General features: G+C 51.9%; 6 protein-coding genes across 6 annotated transcripts; 3 read left to right on the top strand and 3 right to left on the bottom strand.

Annotated features, from left to right (window-relative positions):
* Nucleotides 1-786: 786 nt before the first annotated feature.
* J7T55_000600 (uncharacterized protein) lies at nucleotides 787-3,893 on the top strand (the record flags this gene model as incomplete). The annotated part of the gene is made up of 3 exons (XM_053131527.1): nucleotides 787-1,398; nucleotides 1,465-2,302; nucleotides 2,356-3,893. The coding sequence occupies 3 exons, from the start codon at nucleotides 787-789 to the stop codon at nucleotides 3,891-3,893; spliced, it is 2,988 nt and encodes a 995-aa protein (XP_052990331.1).
* A 1,345-nt stretch (nucleotides 3,894-5,238) lies between these two features.
* Nucleotides 5,239-7,316, bottom strand: J7T55_000599 (sir2-like protein; the record flags this gene model as incomplete). Its single annotated transcript, XM_053131526.1, has 3 exons — nucleotides 5,239-6,151; nucleotides 6,287-6,893; nucleotides 7,034-7,316. The coding sequence occupies 3 exons, from the start codon at nucleotides 7,314-7,316 to the stop codon at nucleotides 5,239-5,241; spliced, it is 1,803 nt and encodes a 600-aa protein (XP_052990330.1).
* Nucleotides 7,317-10,573: 3,257 nt separating this feature from the next.
* J7T55_000598 (uncharacterized protein) lies at nucleotides 10,574-11,530 on the bottom strand (the record flags this gene model as incomplete). Its single annotated transcript, XM_053131525.1, has 2 exons — nucleotides 10,574-11,216; nucleotides 11,496-11,530. 2 exons carry the CDS (start codon nucleotides 11,528-11,530, stop codon nucleotides 10,574-10,576), a joined length of 678 nt encoding a protein of 225 aa, XP_052990329.1.
* Nucleotides 11,531-12,053: 523 nt separating this feature from the next.
* J7T55_000597 (uncharacterized protein) lies at nucleotides 12,054-13,130 on the top strand (the record flags this gene model as incomplete). Its single annotated transcript, XM_053131523.1, has 1 exon — nucleotides 12,054-13,130. The coding sequence occupies one exon, from the start codon at nucleotides 12,054-12,056 to the stop codon at nucleotides 13,128-13,130; it is 1,077 nt and encodes a 358-aa protein (XP_052990328.1).
* A 670-nt stretch (nucleotides 13,131-13,800) lies between these two features.
* Nucleotides 13,801-14,747, top strand: J7T55_000596 (uncharacterized protein; the record flags this gene model as incomplete). Its single annotated transcript, XM_053131522.1, has 2 exons — nucleotides 13,801-14,165; nucleotides 14,219-14,747. 2 exons carry the CDS (start codon nucleotides 13,801-13,803, stop codon nucleotides 14,745-14,747), a joined length of 894 nt encoding a protein of 297 aa, XP_052990327.1.
* Nucleotides 14,748-16,740: 1,993 nt separating this feature from the next.
* J7T55_000595 (uncharacterized protein) lies at nucleotides 16,741-19,676 on the bottom strand (the record flags this gene model as incomplete). Its single annotated transcript, XM_053131521.1, has 5 exons — nucleotides 16,741-17,898; nucleotides 17,958-18,395; nucleotides 18,446-18,564; nucleotides 18,632-19,481; nucleotides 19,605-19,676. The coding sequence occupies 5 exons, from the start codon at nucleotides 19,674-19,676 to the stop codon at nucleotides 16,741-16,743; spliced, it is 2,637 nt and encodes an 878-aa protein (XP_052990326.1).
* Between the last annotated feature and the right edge of the window lie 342 nt (nucleotides 19,677-20,018).

Genomic DNA, 20,018 nt, shown 5'->3' with positions numbered 1-20,018 from the left:
GCTGTTGCTCGAGTCGAGAACAGGAGAAGTGTCACGGAATCTGGACTGACTATCTATAGCACTCGAGGATGCGAAAAGTGCGGGACAGGTATGACTGTCCGTCCACTCACTTATCAGTCATTTAGCTGACATCCCAGTGATCCCACACATTTGCTGCAGTCGCAAAGTTTCGACGGAGCCGTCATCGGAGCTGCAGCTTCAATTGAGCTAGGGGAGAAAACAACTCGAGACCGATTGGACAGGCGTGGGACGGCAGCTATAGACAGTTGGGCTTAGTTGCATTCAGGGGTGGTTCGTCTCATTCTGGTGGATGCTGTGGTCCTTAGGTAAGCCCCTTGGAGAGCAAGAGTGAGCTTCCCTTCGCTGGGGCGCATGCAGGCGGGAGGGCCACGGTCCATGGCCAATATGCAGGACAAGAGACAACCATCAACCAACTCGACGCTGACGGGGTGGTGCGACTCTGCTTATTGTTGAGAGACTATCCCGAACATCCTCGATCCCTTGCTTTCCCACCTCTCTCTCCATCTCTTTTTGCCACTCTCTGTAGTTCCTTCAATTTGTTCTGGTCGCAGACGGACAGCTTGTCCAATACTGGCTGGAGTGTAGATCCTTGGTGGTGGAGGCTATATCTGGAAGTTGGGCATTCCACGGTGGAACTGATTGCGACCTCGACACCCGACCTCGACTCTGTCTTACGCATGTGACAACGATCCACCCTTTGGCCGATCAGCCTTCCAGCCTTGACGACATGAACAGCGCCTTCCTCCCCTCCCTCCAACCGCCAAAATGTCGTCCATGTTCTCCTCCGCGCTGAAGTCCATCCAGCAGACCAATATCAATGCCAACTACTCCATAACTCCCAACGCGACGTCGCAAGCCGGCCCCTGGAGGATCCACGATGCGAAAAGGAAATCCACCGGCAAAGTCTACTCTGTTTTCATCTTCGACAAGAAGTCATTGGAGTCGCATGGGAATTCTTTGGGTCGATCCAGCGCCGCCGCTTTCAAGAAGGTCTCCGAGGAGGTCATCGAGAGGTTGAAAAAGGAGGCTTCGTCGCTTGCTAAGCTGCGCCACCCAAGCGTGCTAGAGCTTGTCGAGCCCGTCGAGGAGACGAGAGGCGGCGGGTTGCAGTTTGTCACTGAGCCTGTCACGGCCTCGCTCGCCAGTCTGCTACAAGAAAAGGACGACCAAGAACGCGCCGGTGGTGTCGGAGGACGGTCAAGCCGCTATGTTACCGAGGAGGCAGACGGCACGAGGAGGCGGCGCGAGCTCGAGATCGATGAGCTGGAGATCCAGAAGGGCTTGCTGCAGATTAGCAAGGCCCTCGAGTTCCTCCACGAGAATGCTGGCCTTGTGCATGGCAATATCACCCCTGATGCCATCCTGATAAATGCGAAGGTACGTCACCCTTCTTAAGATGCACAAGGCAACACCTTCGGGCTTCAATGACTGACCTCCCACCAGTCTGATTGGAAGATTAGCGGTCTATCCTTCTGCAGCCCTCCCGAGAACTCGACAAAGCCAACCTCTTTCCAACCTCTGAGCCTCTACGAGACCCTCAATCCCGACCCACGGCTCCCTCGATCCGTCCAGCTTGACCTCGACTACACTTCCCCGGACTTCGTTCTAGACAACAATCTCAACGTATCGTCCGACATGTTCTCCCTGGGTCTTCTTTGTGTCGCCCTCTACAACTCACCACACAAGTCTCCGCTGGAATGTAATACTAGCGTATCGACATACAAGAGGCTATTCCAGTCCAGCTCAACCATACCTACTGTGAACAACAACTTCATGTCCTCTAGGCCATTGCCAAAGGACTTGGTCGCACATGTGCTGCCCCGGCTCATTACCAGGCGGCCAGCTCAGCGTCTCACTGCTAAGGAGTTCCAGGAGACAGAGTTCTTCGACAATATTCTCGTGTCTACGATTCGATTCATCGAGTCCTTCCCAGCGAAGACACCCAATGAAAAACAGTCCTTCTTGAGGGGCCTGAACAAGGTCCTGCCGTCGTTCCCCAAGTCTGTGATGGAAAAGAAACTTCTTCCAGCTCTCCTGGAAGAGACCAAAGACAAGGCGCTCCTGTCGCTTATACTTGGGAATGTCTTCAAAATTATCGATCTCCTGCCATCGGGTCGGCGGGCCTTCACCGACAAGGTTCGGCCGGTACTGAAGGATATATTCGTCACGAATAATAAAAACACTGAGGAGAAGGATGCGGCAAGAGATGCCGGCCTGATGGTTGTTCTTGATAATATCTCCACCATAGCCAATAACACCCCTGGCAAGGAGTTCAAGGACGGTAGGAGAAGCCCCAGAACATGACCTTGAGAAGTAGAAGCTGACACTTATCAGACATGCTACCCGTTGTTGCTGCGGCCATCGCGGCACCGACTCATTCAGTGGTTGATGCTGGTCTCCGCAGCTTACCTGTGGTACTACCGGTCTTGGACTTCAGCACCATCAAGAACGAGCTCTTCCCTATTATAGCCCACGTCTTCAGTAAAACAACTAGTCTGGCCATCAAAGTGCGGGGCTTGCAAGCATTTGTTGTTCTCTGCGGAGGATCGTCGGCTACCGCAGACAATAGTGGGTTGGATGGACTTGGTCCCGAGCACAAGAAAACATCTTCCTCTACGGCACTCGACAAGTACACGATGCAAGAGAAGATTGTACCGCTCGTCAAGGTCATCAAGACAAAAGAGCCGGCCGTCATGATGGAAGCTTTGAATGTGTTGAGAGTTGTTGGTGATTACGCAGATCCCGAGTTTATTGCCATGGATATCTTGCCGATTCTTTGGAGTATGAGTCTTGGACCATTACTCAACCTCCAGCAATTCCAATCTTTCATGGATCTCATCAAGACACTGTCTCGGAAGGTCGAGGATGAACAGACGAAGAAACTACAGGAGCTATCCGGGGTCACAAATGGCTCTGCCGCCGCCGGGCCTGCTGACGACTTCATGTCCTTCGGCGGAATCACCGGCACGCAGTTCGATGCAGCAACTGGCGCAACGGAAGACGACTTCGAGCAGCTTGTCAAGGGCAAGTCAAGTTCAAACAACGCCAACCCTATGGATGCCGGCTGGGGCGACACGGCCTCTGCGATGAGCTCACCGGGGTTGCAGCACCCCAAGCAGAATGCCACTTTCTCCTGGTCCACGCCAAGTCCAACCAAGGCCACTCATACAACGAGCTCGGTGGGCAATTTCAAAGCCCAACAAGGCTCATTCAGGACAGTGACACCAGACCTGGCCAGTCTACCAGCAATGGCCCCCTCCAGCACCCAGTTTTCTCAGCCTCTACAACCCAACGCCGCGCAGTCAGCCTTCCCGCCGCCACCGGCGCAGCCAGCCACGTCGACCTCCGTCAATTGGTCCACGGCCGCCTCGGCAAACCCATGGGCGTCCACTTCTTCCTCAACGATGCAGCCAGCAAGGAGCAACACCATATCGCCCCCGGCAGCGCAGACCTCCACGTATGGTAGTGGCCTGAACAACTCGATGTCTTCCCTATCGATGAATCAACAACGGCCTGCAGTCGGGTCTATGAATCGCTCCACGTCCTCATTCTCCCTGCCTCCACCGCCAGGCAGTGGGAACTCGACGCCGGCTGCATCGGGCTTTAGCCTGCCCCCACCACCGTCACAACAACAGTCCTCGTTTGGCCGGCCGGCGGGGTCGATGGGGTCTACGATGGGTGGTATGAACGGCATGAGCAATCTGAGCAGCATGGCGAACAAGCCGATGATGGGTGGCTCGGGGATGAGCATGAACAGCATGATGGGATCGTCAGGGAGCTTCGGCATGGCGTCGCAGCAACCACAACAACAGCAGCAGCAACAGCAGAGTTCGGGCACGGGGACATTGGATAAATACCAGAGCTTGTTGTAGTCATTTGCGAGCGAGGGACCGGAACGGCAGACACATATATAGACGCATTTGGGGGAAGTGCGAGGGATACCAATGTAGTTTACGATCACGGGAATGAAAAGCGACAACATTAAGATGTGATGATAGACAGATATGTCATGGACGTGCCTACAGTCAAAGCAAATGCGTTTGGTACCGGCCTGTGAAGACGGGGCAGTACTTCGAGAAGGTAAACACACCAAACAAAAAAAAAATCCTTGAACAGGCGATGGTGTCCGAACTCCCGCCTCCCAGGGCGGCTGGCAGATATTGTAGACGAGCTGCCCTTGCAGACTAACCCGCTACGCCATCCAGTCCAGGTCGCCCCCATTGCCACATGGTGTTCTGGTCGTCCGGTATATATGGGCGAGATCTCGCGTGTTTACAGTAAAGTGCCGTGCAGTGCGGTGCGGTGCATAGCTATGGTAGGCCAGTACCGCGCGGCTGGTTCATTTTCAACAGCCAGTCACCTGGGAGAATACGGCTGCTGGGCAGTGTACGGTCTTGCTTGCGATACGTTCATATCAGAAAACTCTATTGATCTGCCACTTCTCAGTCGGTGTCTGAACCTCTCTGCTGTATGCCTGTATGGTCGCGGCGAGTGCCTGTTCCACCCCCGGAACCCCCCTGTACGCCTTTCGCCTCCCCTACAGACCCCTACCCCCTTATCACCCTGAAACGCCTGTGCTCCTCCGTTATTTTTACCATGTGTATCAAAAATAAAGGCAAGGAAACGAGCCGATCGTTGATCGAAATATTACGCGACAAGGTGTACCGTGTGTTTAATAAACAGTTGAAAAACACAAGGACCTTTCTCTTTGAACGCCGCGTGGTAAGTGATATCAAAAGGAATAAGAGAGAAGCCGAAGGCGGGAGTCAAGAAAAATAAAACACTTTTTACTGGGTAGCAGTGATTGAAATTCCAGCCGTTTTCCATGTCTGGCGGGAATGTCGTGGTTCCTTCAACATAGGTTGAAACGCCTTACGCGTACGTTAGGAACCTCCTCAATTATGTGCATGCTCCGTCACCGAGCAGCACAGGGCTGCAAACCAAACTGGTTTGATAACTGTCTGGTGCACTTGATTGCGCGAGAACAGGGTAGTGAATGATGACGGAAGTTCATTCACCTGTTGACGTACATCAGAGGTGATGATCGACCACGACAACCAGAGCTGAAATGATCGGCCAAGCTCGCCAAGTTCAGGCGCCCACGTAGCCAATTAGCCGCCCAGACCTGTGACAAGGCCATGCCGACTGTGACTAGAGTGACTCTTGCTCTGAAAGTGGGCCGGATATTGAAGCCTCAGACCAAAGGTGCTCGACTCTTCAATTGCCGGTGTATTCGGCCTCGTCCTCTTCAGTGGCTCGACTCTTGCGGGTTCTGCTGGCGAGGCTGGGGCCCGGGTTCGAAGGAGTCAAGTTGCTGGGTGCCTGCGTGGGCAGTGCCGTCCTCGCCTTTCTTCGCCTCCGAGTTGACTTCCCACCGTCTTCGTTGCTACTGCTGCTCTTGGAGTCACCAGCGTGGTCTTCGTCGCTGCGCGCGGGCGTAGAAGTATGAGTAGCGTTCTCGCTCCCATTTGCTTCTAGTGGTACAGTATTGACATTGTCGATCTCATCACCGGCGGGTCGTCTTTCGGTGAAGATATGTCTGCTATTCCAGCCCGACTCGGTGGCAATGTCGACGACCTGATCCTTGGGGACCATCTCGTGGTCCAGGTCCCAGCCGGCGCGACGGCACAATTCGGCGACGACGACGTCGCAGTCACCAAGAAGGTCAATGTCGAAGTTGTGGTGATTAACGGGCGTCCGACTGATGTAGATCTGCGGAATGTGCGGGTAAAGGAAGGGGACCAGCTCGCTGACGGGGGCGACCTTGAGGCTGGTGCCGATGACGACGACCAGGTCGGTCTTGTCGCGGTCGTGGTCGACCAGGCGGCTGGAGAACTCGTCCGGAAGCGCCTCGCCGAAGAAGGTGATGTCAGGCTTCATGATGCCGCCCTTGGACGGCATGTCGTACTCCGAGTCGCTGGCGCTGTCGTAGTCGCCAGGCCTCCGCCGCGGCCGGCTGCTGGTGCCGTCCTTGGCCAGCTTCCGCTTGCGGCTGTTCTTGGTGCCGCGGCGGGGGATGCCACACTTGGGGCATCTGGGGATTTTACCAGCCTTGATGTCACCAAGTATTTCGTCGCCTGGCACTTGGTAGTAGCAGGTGAAGCATGTTGCGGTTGCGAAGGAGCCGTGGCTGTGGTGTGTTAGCAGCCAGCTTATTTGAGATGAGATGAAGATTGCATCATGAGGGTAGGTATGGGTCATATATGCATGCCAGCACGACATGCTATTGAGGTGCGGCAGTGGATTAGTCCGGAGTGTGACTTACCATTGGATGAGTTTGCTGGGGTGAATGCCTGCCTTGGACTCGAGATTGTCGATGTTTTGAGAGTAGTTGGTGAGTAGCTTCCCGTGTTTTTGAAGTAGCGCGATGAAGGCGTGCGTCGGTGAGAACCGCTCAGTCTCAACCATGATGTCCCGAGCCACAGAGAAGAAGATGCTTGGGTCTTCTTTGAAGAGACTGATGTCAAAGACTTCTTGGGGGTCGTTCAGGCCGAGGTGCTCTAGCTTGGAATAGAGACCAGTGCCTTTGGAACGGAAATCTGGGATTCCCAGTGAGGTAGAAATGCCAGCGCCAGTGAGGACGATGATGTTCTTAGACTTCTTGAGAAGGGCGACAGCATCATCGACAGTGTTGTACTGCTGCAGCTTGGCTCTCTTCGAGAGCTCGCGGCTGAAGGCAAGTATCAAGAGGTCGAAGTAGACCGAGTCAGGCTGGCCCTCGAGACCTGGTGGCCGCACATCAAAGGCACTGAGAAGCTTCTTGGCGGTGATGAGGCCAGCGCTGATTGTGCGGTTGATGAGCTCTTCTGGCCCCAAGGTGCGAAGAAGCTGACGGTAACTAACGGCTTCCTCTGGGGTACAATACTCAGGGTCTAAAGAGAAAAGGTACAGTTAGCTCCCAATTTCACCTGTCACCAGTGTCATCAAATTCAATCCAGGGAGGAGGGTTAAAGAGATGCCAGAAAAAGAGGTGGAAACTGCGTTGGATAGAATCAATAATAAGAGTGCTTACCGTCAGTAATGTTCTCATCAGAGAGGCCCTCGAGCATGTCAGCAAGCAGCGACTCGGACTCCCAAGCATTGTCGAGGTCATTGACGCGTTCCTCGAGCTCAGCCATGGCGCTGACGGGGTGGGCAACACCGTGCTCGATGTCTTCCTGCAGGTCGTCCATAGCGTACTTTTCGTCAATATTATCGTTGACCTCAGAGACGGTCGCGATAGGTTGCTTGTTTGATTTGACAGAACGGGGACGCGTGTTCTGAGAAACTCCCGTTTTGGGCTTGAGATTGCCCATGACTGCCGTCGCCGGGGCACAGCGATGGGGTAACAAAACTGTGGTAGCGGGTGAAGACGACTGACGGAAGGGAGAGAAGTGGGGAAATTTGAAGATGGGAGGATCTGGACAAAGAAATGTGGGAAGAAGGAAGTGCGTGGGGATGAAGTCGCTTTGATGGCTCTGAAGTGTTGTCGTTGACGACGACGGGAGACGGAAGAGTGAAGAGCAGGCAGAGACGTGGGTCAAGCCGGGACTGAGTATCGTGGCTAACCCGAAACACAACTTCACTTTGGAGGGCTGTGCACCAAACAAATGGGGGATGAAAGTGGTCTAGTGGTGAAATCAACTATTACTGAAGGTGGTTGGTCATCTACTTGTTGGACAGTCTATTGTAGCGCAGACCGAGTTGCAAAGGGATGGGAATGTGTGTGAGAGAGAAAGACGGTGCAATGATTTGCACCAAGATCAAATCAGCTGCCAGTGTCGTGCCCAAGTCAAGTGAAATGAAAAAAAAAGATGGGCTAACAAAGGGCCAAATGGTTTGCTAGCTGCTGATGAAGTCAAGTCCCAAGGTTGAACTTTACAGGCACATCTCGGGGGCTCCAGACCCTGCGGGAATTCCAAGGTTCAGTAGATCGCACTTACAACTTGCCACGCTACAATGTGCTTGTCGCCCTGCGTGGCAGCCGTCAATGGGGGCCAAGGAACTTTTGATCCGCCAAAAGTACCCCCCTGATCGTCACTGGGCACTGACTGGCATGACTGACATGTTTGTTCCACCCACAACTGCCACATCAAACAGGCATCAATTAGGCTACGTCGGTATTGAACACCCCAGATTTCATTGGATCCTGTGATAAATTCCATCCCATCAAGCAATTGCCTTGGTTGCAACATGTGAGCATAAACAAGAGGGGGATGAGCAAGACCAAAGGCCAGGAGGCCAGTGCCAGGGATGAGCCGTGGAAGACTCGGGGCAGCCTGGAAATTAAAGTCCCGGGATGCTCCGGTCTGTCCCCCCGTCTAGACCACCATCAAGGGCTCATTGGGGCCGAAGTCTTGATGTCGGTAGACGGGATGAAGTCCATTGTTATTCCATGCACAACATTAAAGTGGTCCTCAAAAGTGGTGATCTAGTGGCAATTTCATATCTCAGAATGCCCATCGTGCTGACAGACAGGCCATCACTCAAAAAGTTCCGGCTCAGACCTGTGTACTTTTTTTGATAACGTAGGCATGTCATACAGGCCAGAAATGCAAACGTGAATAGCATCATGTGTGAAATAGTTCTTCGCGTCTTTGTTATTCCGAGTAGAAACATCTCTGATACAGAACAAAGCATGTCTTCCAGTTGGTGATCACATGCAACAATCAACATCTCCACAAGGCATACGCATTTATTTCGGCACTTGTGCTGCACAAACCGAAGACAGCACAAGACTCTCTGGGATTCATTCTCGCAAGCTCCATTCTTCTGCAATACCACGATACTGACTCGCCATCTATTGAAAAAAAGATGGACATTTCTTACAACATTCGAATTCCAATATGGGGATTTAGATCTGGCCGCGATCTCAACGTGGCTCATGGACATACCCAGTGGACCCCCGTAAGCCTACTCCTCCTGTACCTGTTCGGATACACTGCTATCATTCAGCGTCCTTAATTATAGCAGATAAATTATGGTGCAGGGTTCCACCCATTATCCCCAGAGTATATGTATGTGAGTCGTCATGGCTAACGTCCACTTGATGGAGACCTCAGCTTAGCAATGCGAACAAGTAGCAGACTTTGACTTGATTGATCAAAGCGAATGATATCACTATCCTCATGTCGAATAAGTTTACTGTTTGCAAATAGACAGTGAGCCCTCAGCATATTGTATCAGGCTAACGAGGGTCACATTAGAGCAGTTACTGCCTGCGGATGTCTCCCCCAGACCGCCCAGAACGAAGATTTTATGGGAGAATCACACGGCTCCAGGATTGTAGGCCTTCCTTTACCAACATAATGAGTCAATATAAAGGAGCTAGCTCCACTGATCCTCATGTAAATCTAGATAGAACCACGAGTCGAGGCTCGCCTGATATGATGCGTAAACGAAATGGGGAAGAGGCCCGTGTCGTTATCAGGAGGGGGTATCGCCCCGGAACCGCACGTACAATGCCATAATACTCAAGACAGATGTGCTTGAGAGCCGGAATCTATGGTTGCATGGTGGTCGCGGATACGTCACTGCCCCTCCACGCGTCGTTTGCCTTGCTCTACTACATCACGCTCGTCGACGTCTGCCCTCGACTGCACAGGCTTCGCACTCGCTTGCTTCAATATGTAGGCTTACTTTAGAAAATAATTGACAGAGTTTCAACAGCTCTGCGATAGTGATACAAGATCAAGATCAAGATCTCAGTGCATATGCAGCGGTAGCCAGAAGATTTCCCAGGCGATCGGGAGGATTCATGTATCACTATTGTGGACCATCATCACTTTCTCAGGGCGTGTAAGCTACATGGGCAGACTACAGCCAAACAAGAGTGCCTTTTATCCCGAACCGAAGGTAACCATCCATATTTGACAAATATCCTAGGCATTACGGGAGTAGTGCACTTGGTGCATCTCCGTCTTTTAAAAGACCCCATAGAGTGATCATATCACCCGTGAAACTTGTTTGCCGCCTTCCTGGTGTGTTCATTCGTTATGAGCCAAGTTTCTAGGTTTGGTAGGCAGGATTCTGATGCAAGCCTATGACCTGTTTAACAAGAAGAGGTTCATCCTCTTGGGTAGAGCCGCTTATGGCTTGCAAAATAACAAAAGTTTCAAAGTTCATCAGCATTTCAAAATACATCTCCGAAGCCTGTGCCAAGGCGTTCATGGAAAAATTTCAGTGATTCCTCCATCAAATATGCGCCGTCAACAAAGGGGGATAATTCTCAAGAGTGAATACGTTGTATCGCAAAATGTCCTTCAGCATTAGGTTGACGGTGTAAGATTGCCCGGCTGAGTGAATGTCGGCGCCGGTCAGTGACCAGAACCACTGGTTGGCTTCTCAAGCCTTTCTATGTGTGATTGAAGGTTTTCCCGGATTTGATTGTTCTGTTTCTTGCGTTTGTCGAATTCTGCCTTTCGACGGGCGAGGTCGTCGCCGGTTACTGTCAACAATTCTGCCTTGGCAGACCTTCTCCAGTTCGCCGAGCAAACTTCCATGTCTTCGCGCATGTGCCGGAGTCGATCCACGATGTCTACCGTCTAATATTAGCAAACTATCTCACAACTAGTCAGACAAAAATGGACTTGCCGCGCTTATCAACTGAGCTAGTCTCCTCCCTGAACTCTTTGCCGAAGCGAGACCTCCAGCTCGTCTTCCTTGGACCGCTTGTTGGACCTCTGGCTAAAGGAGGACCGGAGCTACCAGCCAAGATCTGTTTGGTTTCCTGCTCGATGGAGTCAATCTTCTCAACCCACTGTATCATGTGGAAGGAATCCACATGGGATTCCTTGAATTCGTTGAAGCAATCGACTGTAGCGATGGTGGGATTGCCTAGCATCACGTCGCATAAAGGGCCATCGGGGTAGTAAAATCGTTCCTGCATGCAGCCCCCTCGGATGCCCAGCAGTGTCTCATCGTATCCTGCGAGCTCGACCAGCTCGTTGTTCGCCAGCATCACATAAGCTTCATCATCGAAGAGCGAGTCTGTCTGCCATCTGCCACGGTTCGCATAATACAGACAGACCTCATCGATATCTGACCCGCTATCCACGGTGGTCACAAGTTGTTCCTGAGCTATGCATGGGTTGTCGGAACTACAGCACGTGCAAGGAGCCGCTATGTGACCGTGGCCAAATTCGTGGACAGTCTGACTGTTAGGTAGACTTGCACGTTTTGAGGGCGCATATGGTTGTGAGGATGATGTGGCGTGTCTTCGGTTGAAAGCAATGTCAGCTTCAATACAAGAACGCACTCTTCGTCTGCGGGTTTGAGTATTTCGAGGGAATCAGAAGCTTAATCGTCCGCCTCGTCTTCAGCTTGGTTCATGACTGCCTTTGGCTTCATGAGATAGACCGAGTTGTAAGTTGACTTAGTATCTGGGCCAAACCCCCCCCCCCTCCTCGAAAATCTCGTAGGATATCCATTGCAGAATTCTGGCCATCGATCGAAGCAGGAAGGTTTGAGAAGGTAGCAAAGAATTCCTTACGTACAAAACACAAGGTCCTTCGGTATCATCGAACTCCATGTTGTCGTAATTTTGGTAGTCCGACCTTCTCGAAGACATTCTGCAATAAGAATATGGAAAATGTTAGCAATCAATGATGAAGTGTTGACCGAATTGTTGTATATGACCTTGGTGGTGAGTGCCATACGCTCGTTCGGAGTGTATGGTGCTTTTGATTGAAAGTGTCATAGGCTTTCATCAGATTGGTTGCAGAATCGAAAGCTTGCCAGAGGATTCCACATGAGGCCTCCGTACAACCATTCATAAGGCTATTTACGTGCTCTTTGGTCGGGCACAAGTGCAGTTCTGGGTGCGTACGTGCTTGTGTTCTATTTGTTCTTGCGCCTCCGCTAATGCAGTTTCTCAGCAGCCTTGATCCTGGTGTGGCGTCTTACACGTAGGTAAGCGACGAGGACGAAGCGCTTTCCCAGAGAGACGGAGAGCCATTCTCAACAGAAGCAATCTGCGACTGAGTCAATATTTGAGTCTTCGCAAAGAAGAGATCGTTTGACATTTCTTTGTTGACGACAGCCACATAATTATTATGAACCCATCGGAAGAAAAGGGGGCGCCACGCTATGACTATGTCTCCGGATTCGGATCATTGGCCAACTTTATGGCCAGTGATACGGATCACAGTCCCCTTATTTATAGGCGCTTCGATAAACTCGCTATTCGGGATCTGATATATTATCAGAGCCAGCTATCCCAACTTCAAGCCGAGCAAGATGAATTTGATATCCATGACAGGATAATTGTCGACAGCACTGGTGATAGTGGAGAAGAGCATCGCGACATGATCCGAGATTGCGCTCAAGACTGGAATACTTTTCAGCATGCCGCCATCGGGCTTCCCTACACCTTACCGGCTCAGGGGTCCGCAACCGATAGTCTCAGTCATGCTAACCAGCGGTGGGAGAAGAGAATGGACCTCGCCATGAGAATACGCACGACTCTGAAAGATTACCGTGAAGCCTTGATACAGCAATCGACTCTGCTTTCCATGCCAGCCCCGTCCACACAGACAATGAAGGCGATGTCTCGCTATTTTCACGGGTCGATACGGTCAACTCCCGCTGGCATCGTCAATGGTTCAGCAGCTTACTCTATCCTCTCTGGAGCCAGCTCCTCACTTTATCCGCTCAACATGAGCGAGTCGCAAATCCGGGCTTCGGACTATGTATCTCTATCAAAACCAACTGAGCCCGACGTCCTCACCAACTTGCTACGAACACGACTCCCACGAATATTCAGAACGAAACCACCGCCTTTACTCCCTCTCCATCACGCAGGGCGACCTCAACCGACCATATCCCACCTCTCGCCCGCCCAGATGAAGTACTATTCCTATGAGCGGGTCAGGCTCACCGCCTCTTTCATCACTACTCTAGCGGCAGCCATCCTGCTCTTTGTTCCCATCTATACGCTCTACAACACGTCTAAGTCGCAGCCGTCTCTGACGTTGGCTTTGATTGCGATGTTCACAGTGATTTTCGCAGGATCTTTGGCGGTAATGACGACTGCCAGCCGGTCGGAGATTTTTGGCGCGTGCGCGGCATATTCTGCCGTCCTTGTGGTATTTATCAGTGGTGACTTCGCTTCTGGTGGAGGTGGCGGGTAGGTTTTGACAAAGGTGGATGTATTCTTGGCTATAGCACGGTCTACGACTCAACTACACATACCATTTTGTAGGTAAATGTTCATTCACAACGAATACTTTATATCAACTTGGCTATTGTCTCAGGAACCCGGCAGACATGATAATCTGTCTCTCGCTTACGTGAAATTGCATTGCTCAATATCAAATACCAAACCTCGCGTTCTCAACGTACGGGTCTCTCCACACTGCGGCACCCATCTTGCCCCTCAGGCTCATCCACGCTCTGCGAGCCTTTATCGCCCTATGGGCGTGAGAGTAGCGGTCGTGGGGGCTGGTCTTACACTGCTCTAGGCGCTCACGGCGAATGGAGTCGACGGGCGCTTTGGTGGCGGCGGCTGTGCAACCGTGAATGTGTGTTATATTCTGACTCTCGCTGCGGCTCCAAGAATCCTTTCGGAATGGTGTGCAGCATCGAAAGAAAGCCTGGTTCGTCGAGACCGTGCACTGCATCCTTAATCTGCATGCCCAGCTTCTTACATAGTCCGAGCTGAAATTTCTTGCGAAACAGTAAGAATTGCTCTCTTGTTAAGAGGGTGCCATACGCAAGTGCGAGCCTGCCAGGCTGGTGCCGGCCTGTGTCCCTCCGCAATGAATCGTCATCACTAGGTGGTTCGACTTTCTTTTTCAAAGTATGTCGTCAACAGCGCTTGACGCGAAGGTCTACAGGCCGCCTGATTCCAGTGCAGGGACTGTTACTTCCTGGATCCCACTCGTTACCCCCTACAGTCTACATGGAGAACAATGCACTTCAGCCTTCTGGAGGTGGAATCCTGCGGGTACTTCAATTGTCGGTTGGGATCCTGGCTACGGGATCAGCGTAGATCAGAACTTTCGCTGTCTGCCTGAGGCCGTTACCACCTGGTGGAACCAAAACTGGCTAGGTCCCAACACCGAGACGGTCGTATCAATTGGGCCACTCACTTGTCCCGAAGCCTACAGCGTGGTCGCTACTCACATCGAAGATGAGTCTCGCACCAGGGTGGCTTGTTGTCCATCGTAGGTCAACGTCACTTCACATGATGTGCTGGCTGTGCTGACATCCGTCTCAGAGGGTATACGTTCAAGACCTGGCAAACATTCGGAAATCCTGGGGAATGCTATAGTCAGGTAGACTCAGGTGTCGTTCTCACTGTTCAAACTAGCAACGATCAGAAGGAATGGAGCCCCACTACTGTGACGACCAACACAACCACTTCAGTGATAGCCGTCCATATCAACGGCTGGATTTTCGCCGAGGAGACCGGTAGCTCTGAGCCATCCCCGGAAGCCAGCACATCTTCGTGCCCTTCAGATGATGGGTCACTTAGCACTGGCGACGCGGTTGGTATCGGGGTCGGGGTCGGGCTTGGGGTCATTGGCCTTGCAACTTTTGCTGCGGGTCTTTTCATGATGCGCCGGTCGAAAAAGATTCAAAAAAAGGCGCAAGTTGCACCAGAGGTGTCTATGCACAATGATCCACGGCTGCAGGGAACATCTGGGACCCCTTATACATACCCAGGGAGTCACGGCGGCTACAGCGCGGAAGTGGAAGGTAATTACAAGGCGCCAGCGAGCGAGCTTCCTGGTGTAAACTCATAGAGCAACCATAGACTAGTAATTATCTAAGTACATAATTATTGCTGTAGAGTGTATTGTACCTGGAAGGAAGCTTTGTATCGGGCAAAGACCGAGATACTCAATAGAATTTACACAATCCTTGATAATCCTGCGTATAGATCATCTGCCGAGACAGATTGCTTAATGTGGCAGAGGAGAAGAAAAAAGGCAATTGGTCTGAGCAAGACTGTGCATATCATTGAAAAGTCCACGTCCCAGAAAGATATTGGCTCTCTTATATCATGTGCCTTAGTTCAGGTAATTCAAACTACTTCCATAGCGGGTAAGGGAAGTTTCCTGGTGCGTTATATGTAGATGTATCATATTTCTAAAAGAAAATAAATATTATGAAAACAAAATGCGTGCCTAAGGAAGCGAATGTGCAATTACTATTAAGAAAACTTCTGTTCATACTAAATACTATATCACAAGGGTATCTCAATGGCTGCGTATTTAGCTCAGAGTTTGCGTTTCGCTTCGTCAAGAGGCAGATTAAATATATGATTTGAACCCGGGTACGCATGCCATTGAATTCCCATTCAGGTCTCGATGTTAATGTCTCGCAGACTAATGAATTGGTCTCGATTTGAGACAGGACTTCACACACACTGAGGTAATTGATTGAGCACAAAGGATGAATAATGAAGAGGACTATCGGTGGCAGTAATGCCTAGATAGTGAGGCGGTTACTGTGACGAACGATCAGAAATTAGAATCACAATTGAGAATTTCTTCCATGATTTCTGTATGGTTGTCTCTAGTGTTGATGGTGAGTACAATTAAGCCGGAATGCAGCGGACAGACGGAATGGAGTGAAAGCGCGAACAAGTTGAACTGTTTCTGCAACCCAATCTAGAATTTTCATCATGACAGATGCACAAGAGCCCAGTTCAATGACTAGTATTTAAAATACCAAATCTTGGCCAGACATATCTAAAAGACGAGGGCAGAGAAGCGTGGGCCTCACGCCTCAAAGATAATAGGGAGGGGAAATGTTAGGCAGCAGGACAGGCCTACCTAGGTAGCTGGGAATTGAATCCAATTGCAAATCAACGTTGTGCAACACACCCGTTCCAGCCTCACTGACCCTTGGACAAATTCGCATCAAAAAGCCAATCAACAAGGATTTCTCCGCCTATTGGTGAGATATTTTTTGGGACCCTCAATCAGGAAGGGGTTTGCAGATGTTTGTAGTCGATTGATACCAGCCGCGAACTAAAGTGAACAACACGATTTGAAAAGGTCATAGGACCTCATATCAATGGTAGCTTAACATCAAGAAGACGAAATCGAGCTTCACTCTTCTTGAATGGTAGAGCCCCGGGAAGCTTTCACTGAAGCCTCTATGCTACCGGTCCTGCTAAGTATATGTCATACATATATGCATAAATATTCGCTCTCCAGTCTGGCGCGGTCAACTTATTCTTTTGCATAAACAAGCCCTTGCTTACATAATAGAGTTGTCCCAACTTGCGCAAGTAGTAATCCACTGGATGGTGCATTTAATACCTCCTACCTGCTACGATGAACCTACTTTTTCTCGAACAATCGCTCCTCCATAGGTTCGACAATCGCCAATGGTAGTGAGTTGATCTTACCGGGTAGACCGAAACTATTTGGGCCGTATACTAACCCACCCCTTGCGGAATGTTTACTTATATAGTAAAGTTATGGGAAAGTGCTTCTGCATAGATACACAGTATGGTGCTTGACTTTTAGACATGTACGTAGACAGACGCATGCAATTTTCGGATTCGACACCGACACTAGTTTTGCAGTCCGTCATTGTTTCTGGCATGGCATACTTGGCACAAGCACACGAGTTTCTCCGTCTTTTCCGTTCAAAGGCTTTTGAAAGAGTTTTATTTCATCAGGCACACTATATATATTGTGGTACCAAATACTACTTAGTTTTTGATATATGTACTATCCAAACCACCACTTTTGACAAATTCCCCACTCAGACAACCTGTTCTCAATCAACATCACTCGGGCTATACGGCTCCTTCGCCTTCGGCAGGTTCTCGGCGGCAGTGCTGAACGTCTCCAGGGGCGGCCTCTCCATCGCGGGAGTCTGGAACGCGGGCGTGGCGCCGTCGACGTGCGCGGGCACGACGTCTTTGCCAGCGTGCTCGTCGTGGTCGCCGTTGACGCTCGAGTTGCGCTTCTCCAGCTCGCCCAGGTCCTTGCTTGTCCTGTCCGCTAGCGTATTAGGCGTCATGGGCCGAGACGAGGAGAGCCTGGGCGATGTGGGCCCGCCGCCCTGCGTTATGTAACTCGTCAGTGTCATCATGCTCGCCGTGTCCGCCTCCTTCTTTATGCTGAATGGCGCTGCTATGCCGTCCACGTAGGGCCGCTTCCCCGTTGAGCCGACCGTTACATCCGGAGTATAATCCGGGGTGAGCAGCAGTGGCACCGGTTTCCTCGCCTCCTTATCTTCTCTCTTGGCCAGGAGCTCAGCAACGCTCGTGTTCTCGTCAACATCGTCCTCTTCTGTTTGCCTTTGGTCCCTCACGGTCACTCTCCTAGAACGGCTTCTCGGGCTCCCAGGCGGTGAGGTCGGTGCCGCGGTACCCTGCCTTCCAATCTCCGAGAATGATCGTGCGCCTTCGCCTTCCGTCGCGTCTGCAGACGTGAACTCCACGGCAGGACCGTCTTTCTCCGCCTTTTCCTCCCGGTCCATGGTCATCTTGTCGTGCTTTGATCCCCATCCAGACCACATAGCCAGTCCCAAACTCTTGGCGCGCTTGGCCACACCCGTCACCTCCTTGTCGCCCTTCTTCCTCCTGCCTGCGAGTGCGCTGGGAGGCGGCAGCTCTCCATCGCCGAAGCCCTCGTATCCGACGACTAAGTCCCGCACGAACTTCTTATGAACTTTCTTCTTGGTGGACGCGTAGCGGTGGTCCCATTCTTTCTTCTGTTTGAGCCATTTCTTCACGGTCCCTTCTTTGACAACACCGACGAGCTCCCTCGGCATCGTACAGCCGGGAAGCTCAGAAGCGGGAGCCAGGGGGAAGATGACGCCGTGCCGCGTCACTCGCTGCCGGATCATGTGGCTCTTGAAAGGTGGCAGCACATCACCAGCCTTGCCAACTTGGCCTTTGGATTCCTGCATGGCGGCTTCCTCATCTCGCTGTTGGATAACGCGTTAGCTGGATGATCGTACTGATCAAGAATGAGTGGACACCCTACCTTTGTGACCTCTTCCTTATCCGAGTCGGAGCTTGAGGTAGAAATAACCGAAATGTCGTCGTCATCCAAGATATCGATATCCCGCTTTTGTGCTCTCGCCAGTGCCCAGGCACTGAATTGGGCAACGGAACGGTACATGTACTTTGCCGGCTTGGTGAAGCTGAGCGTTGGGGCGACGTGACACAGGTCGTCCCAAACCTGAAGCTGCACGTCCGTAGGCTTGTACTGTTTGATCTGAGCCCGACCTCTGTCGTCTAAAGTCGACTCTGGCGGTGGGTATTTGGAAGGGTTGGCGCACTTGTGAGCGAGATATATCTGCTCATCTCGGAGAATCTCTCCGCCCCCGACCATAACTAGAAGAGGAGGCAGCCCTCCAAGACTCGCCTGCATGATCGGACTGACAAGAGGATGTGATAAGAGCTCATTGGTTGCGTACATCTGTAGGTAATTAGACACGATCCCAGCAACATGAATATAGGTAAGCCTACCTGTATTTGTTCCTTGATCTCCACTGTCTCGCCATCCATAACGAGAGAGAGATGTGTTCCGGAAGCTTCAGCAATATCTGTAGTTGTCGGCGTAGTCTGTTCTGATTCCGGTTCCTTGCCTTGCGTTGAAGCTTGAGTCAAAGTCAGCCCTATTCATGCCACACCAGCTTGATATTCCACACATACACTGTTTCTTTTGTTTCTCCAACAAAGCCAGCTTCTTCAGCTCGTTCAATTCATCATCGTCGGGGGGTGGCCATGCCGGGGAGGGCTTGTGGTGGAACCCAGACTGCGGAATGTAATCGAAAGGAGCGTCGGCGGCCACAGATGGGAAGGAGTGCGTCAGATCACACCAAGGGCTCATCAGCACGGCACCAGCAGGGAGCGGCAAGCCCTGATCCCTCAGAGTGACCATCATGGACAACACCATCCCACCTCCAGCTGAATCCCCCGCCAGAACGATTGTCTCAGGATCCTGCACAGTGAGAAGGTACAGGTACGCGGCCAGGCAGTCCTGCAGACCACAAGGGAAGGGGAACTGAGGTGACAGCCTGTAATCCGGGGCGAATATCCTGGCCTTGAGCTTCCGCGCATGCCTTTGCATCTGGTAGCGGTGCATGTCGACGCTTCCGAAGAAGTAGGCGCCGCCGTGGACGTACAGCATGACCCGCCTGCCGGCGTCCTTGTTCTTCTTCCGCTCGTTGTAGTCTGAACGCATCTCTATCCACTCGGCCTGCAGGGTGCCGGGATCGGGCTTCCGCCATTGCCACCACTTGCGCCCGCCAATCTTGCGGACGCCCTCTGGGCCGAGCTGGGCTTCGAGGAGGCGGGCGGCGTGCTCGAGCTGCTCGGCAGGGACGGCGACGTTGTCGACCTTGATCCATTGCGGATGCGGCACCCATTGGGCTGTGAAGGCTTGCAGCTCCTCGACGGTGTGGTGTGAGACGTATTGCAGGAATGAACGGATGAGGTGCAGGCCCTCATCGTAGGAGAGATGGGCCGTCGGGCGTTGGTGGAGAGGCTTGCGGTTGAGGAACTGCCCGGGTCGGCCATGTTAGCAAGCTCGATCGATGCTGGTCTCCTTATGCGGTGCTCTTGGCCATTGTCCTCTTCCTCTTCCTCCTTGCTTGGCTTCTTGTCACACACGCGGCAAACATACATGTGATACAAATGTCGAGAGCACGGTGGGTGTTACTGCCAGCCCAACAGTGGCCGTGTTCATCTTATTCATGGTGACGACCTGGTCAACAGCCCAGCGCGGCTGGTCGAGCTCGCTCTGGAGCAGTCAGTTACAGCAGTAGTAGTAGTATATGAGGTTCGCTCGGTGGGCTAATTGGTGTCAGTCACGTAAAGGGGCCAAGGAGCAGCAGATGGCTCAGAGCGTGGAACAGGCCGTGGTTATCATTTAAGGAGGTCTAATGTCTGAGTACCCATTGTGGGTGCAAGCTGGTACATCAGCGAAATGTGAAGCGTCTGAACGCCTTTTTAGCTGGTTGTAGTTTCATTGCACTTAATCTCGTTCGCATGCCTTTGGGCCTTGGGCTTGGGCCTTGGGCTTCTCTTTTCGGGGAGC

This window comes from Diaporthe amygdali (genome assembly GCF_026229845.1).
Source record: "Diaporthe amygdali strain CAA958 chromosome Unknown NODE_27_length_698932_cov_65_101997, whole genome shotgun sequence".
Taxonomy (NCBI): domain Eukaryota; kingdom Fungi; phylum Ascomycota; class Sordariomycetes; order Diaporthales; family Diaporthaceae; genus Diaporthe; species Diaporthe amygdali.
The sequence above is the reverse complement of the archived record's forward strand: the minus strand, read 5'-3'. Positions and strand labels throughout refer to the sequence as shown.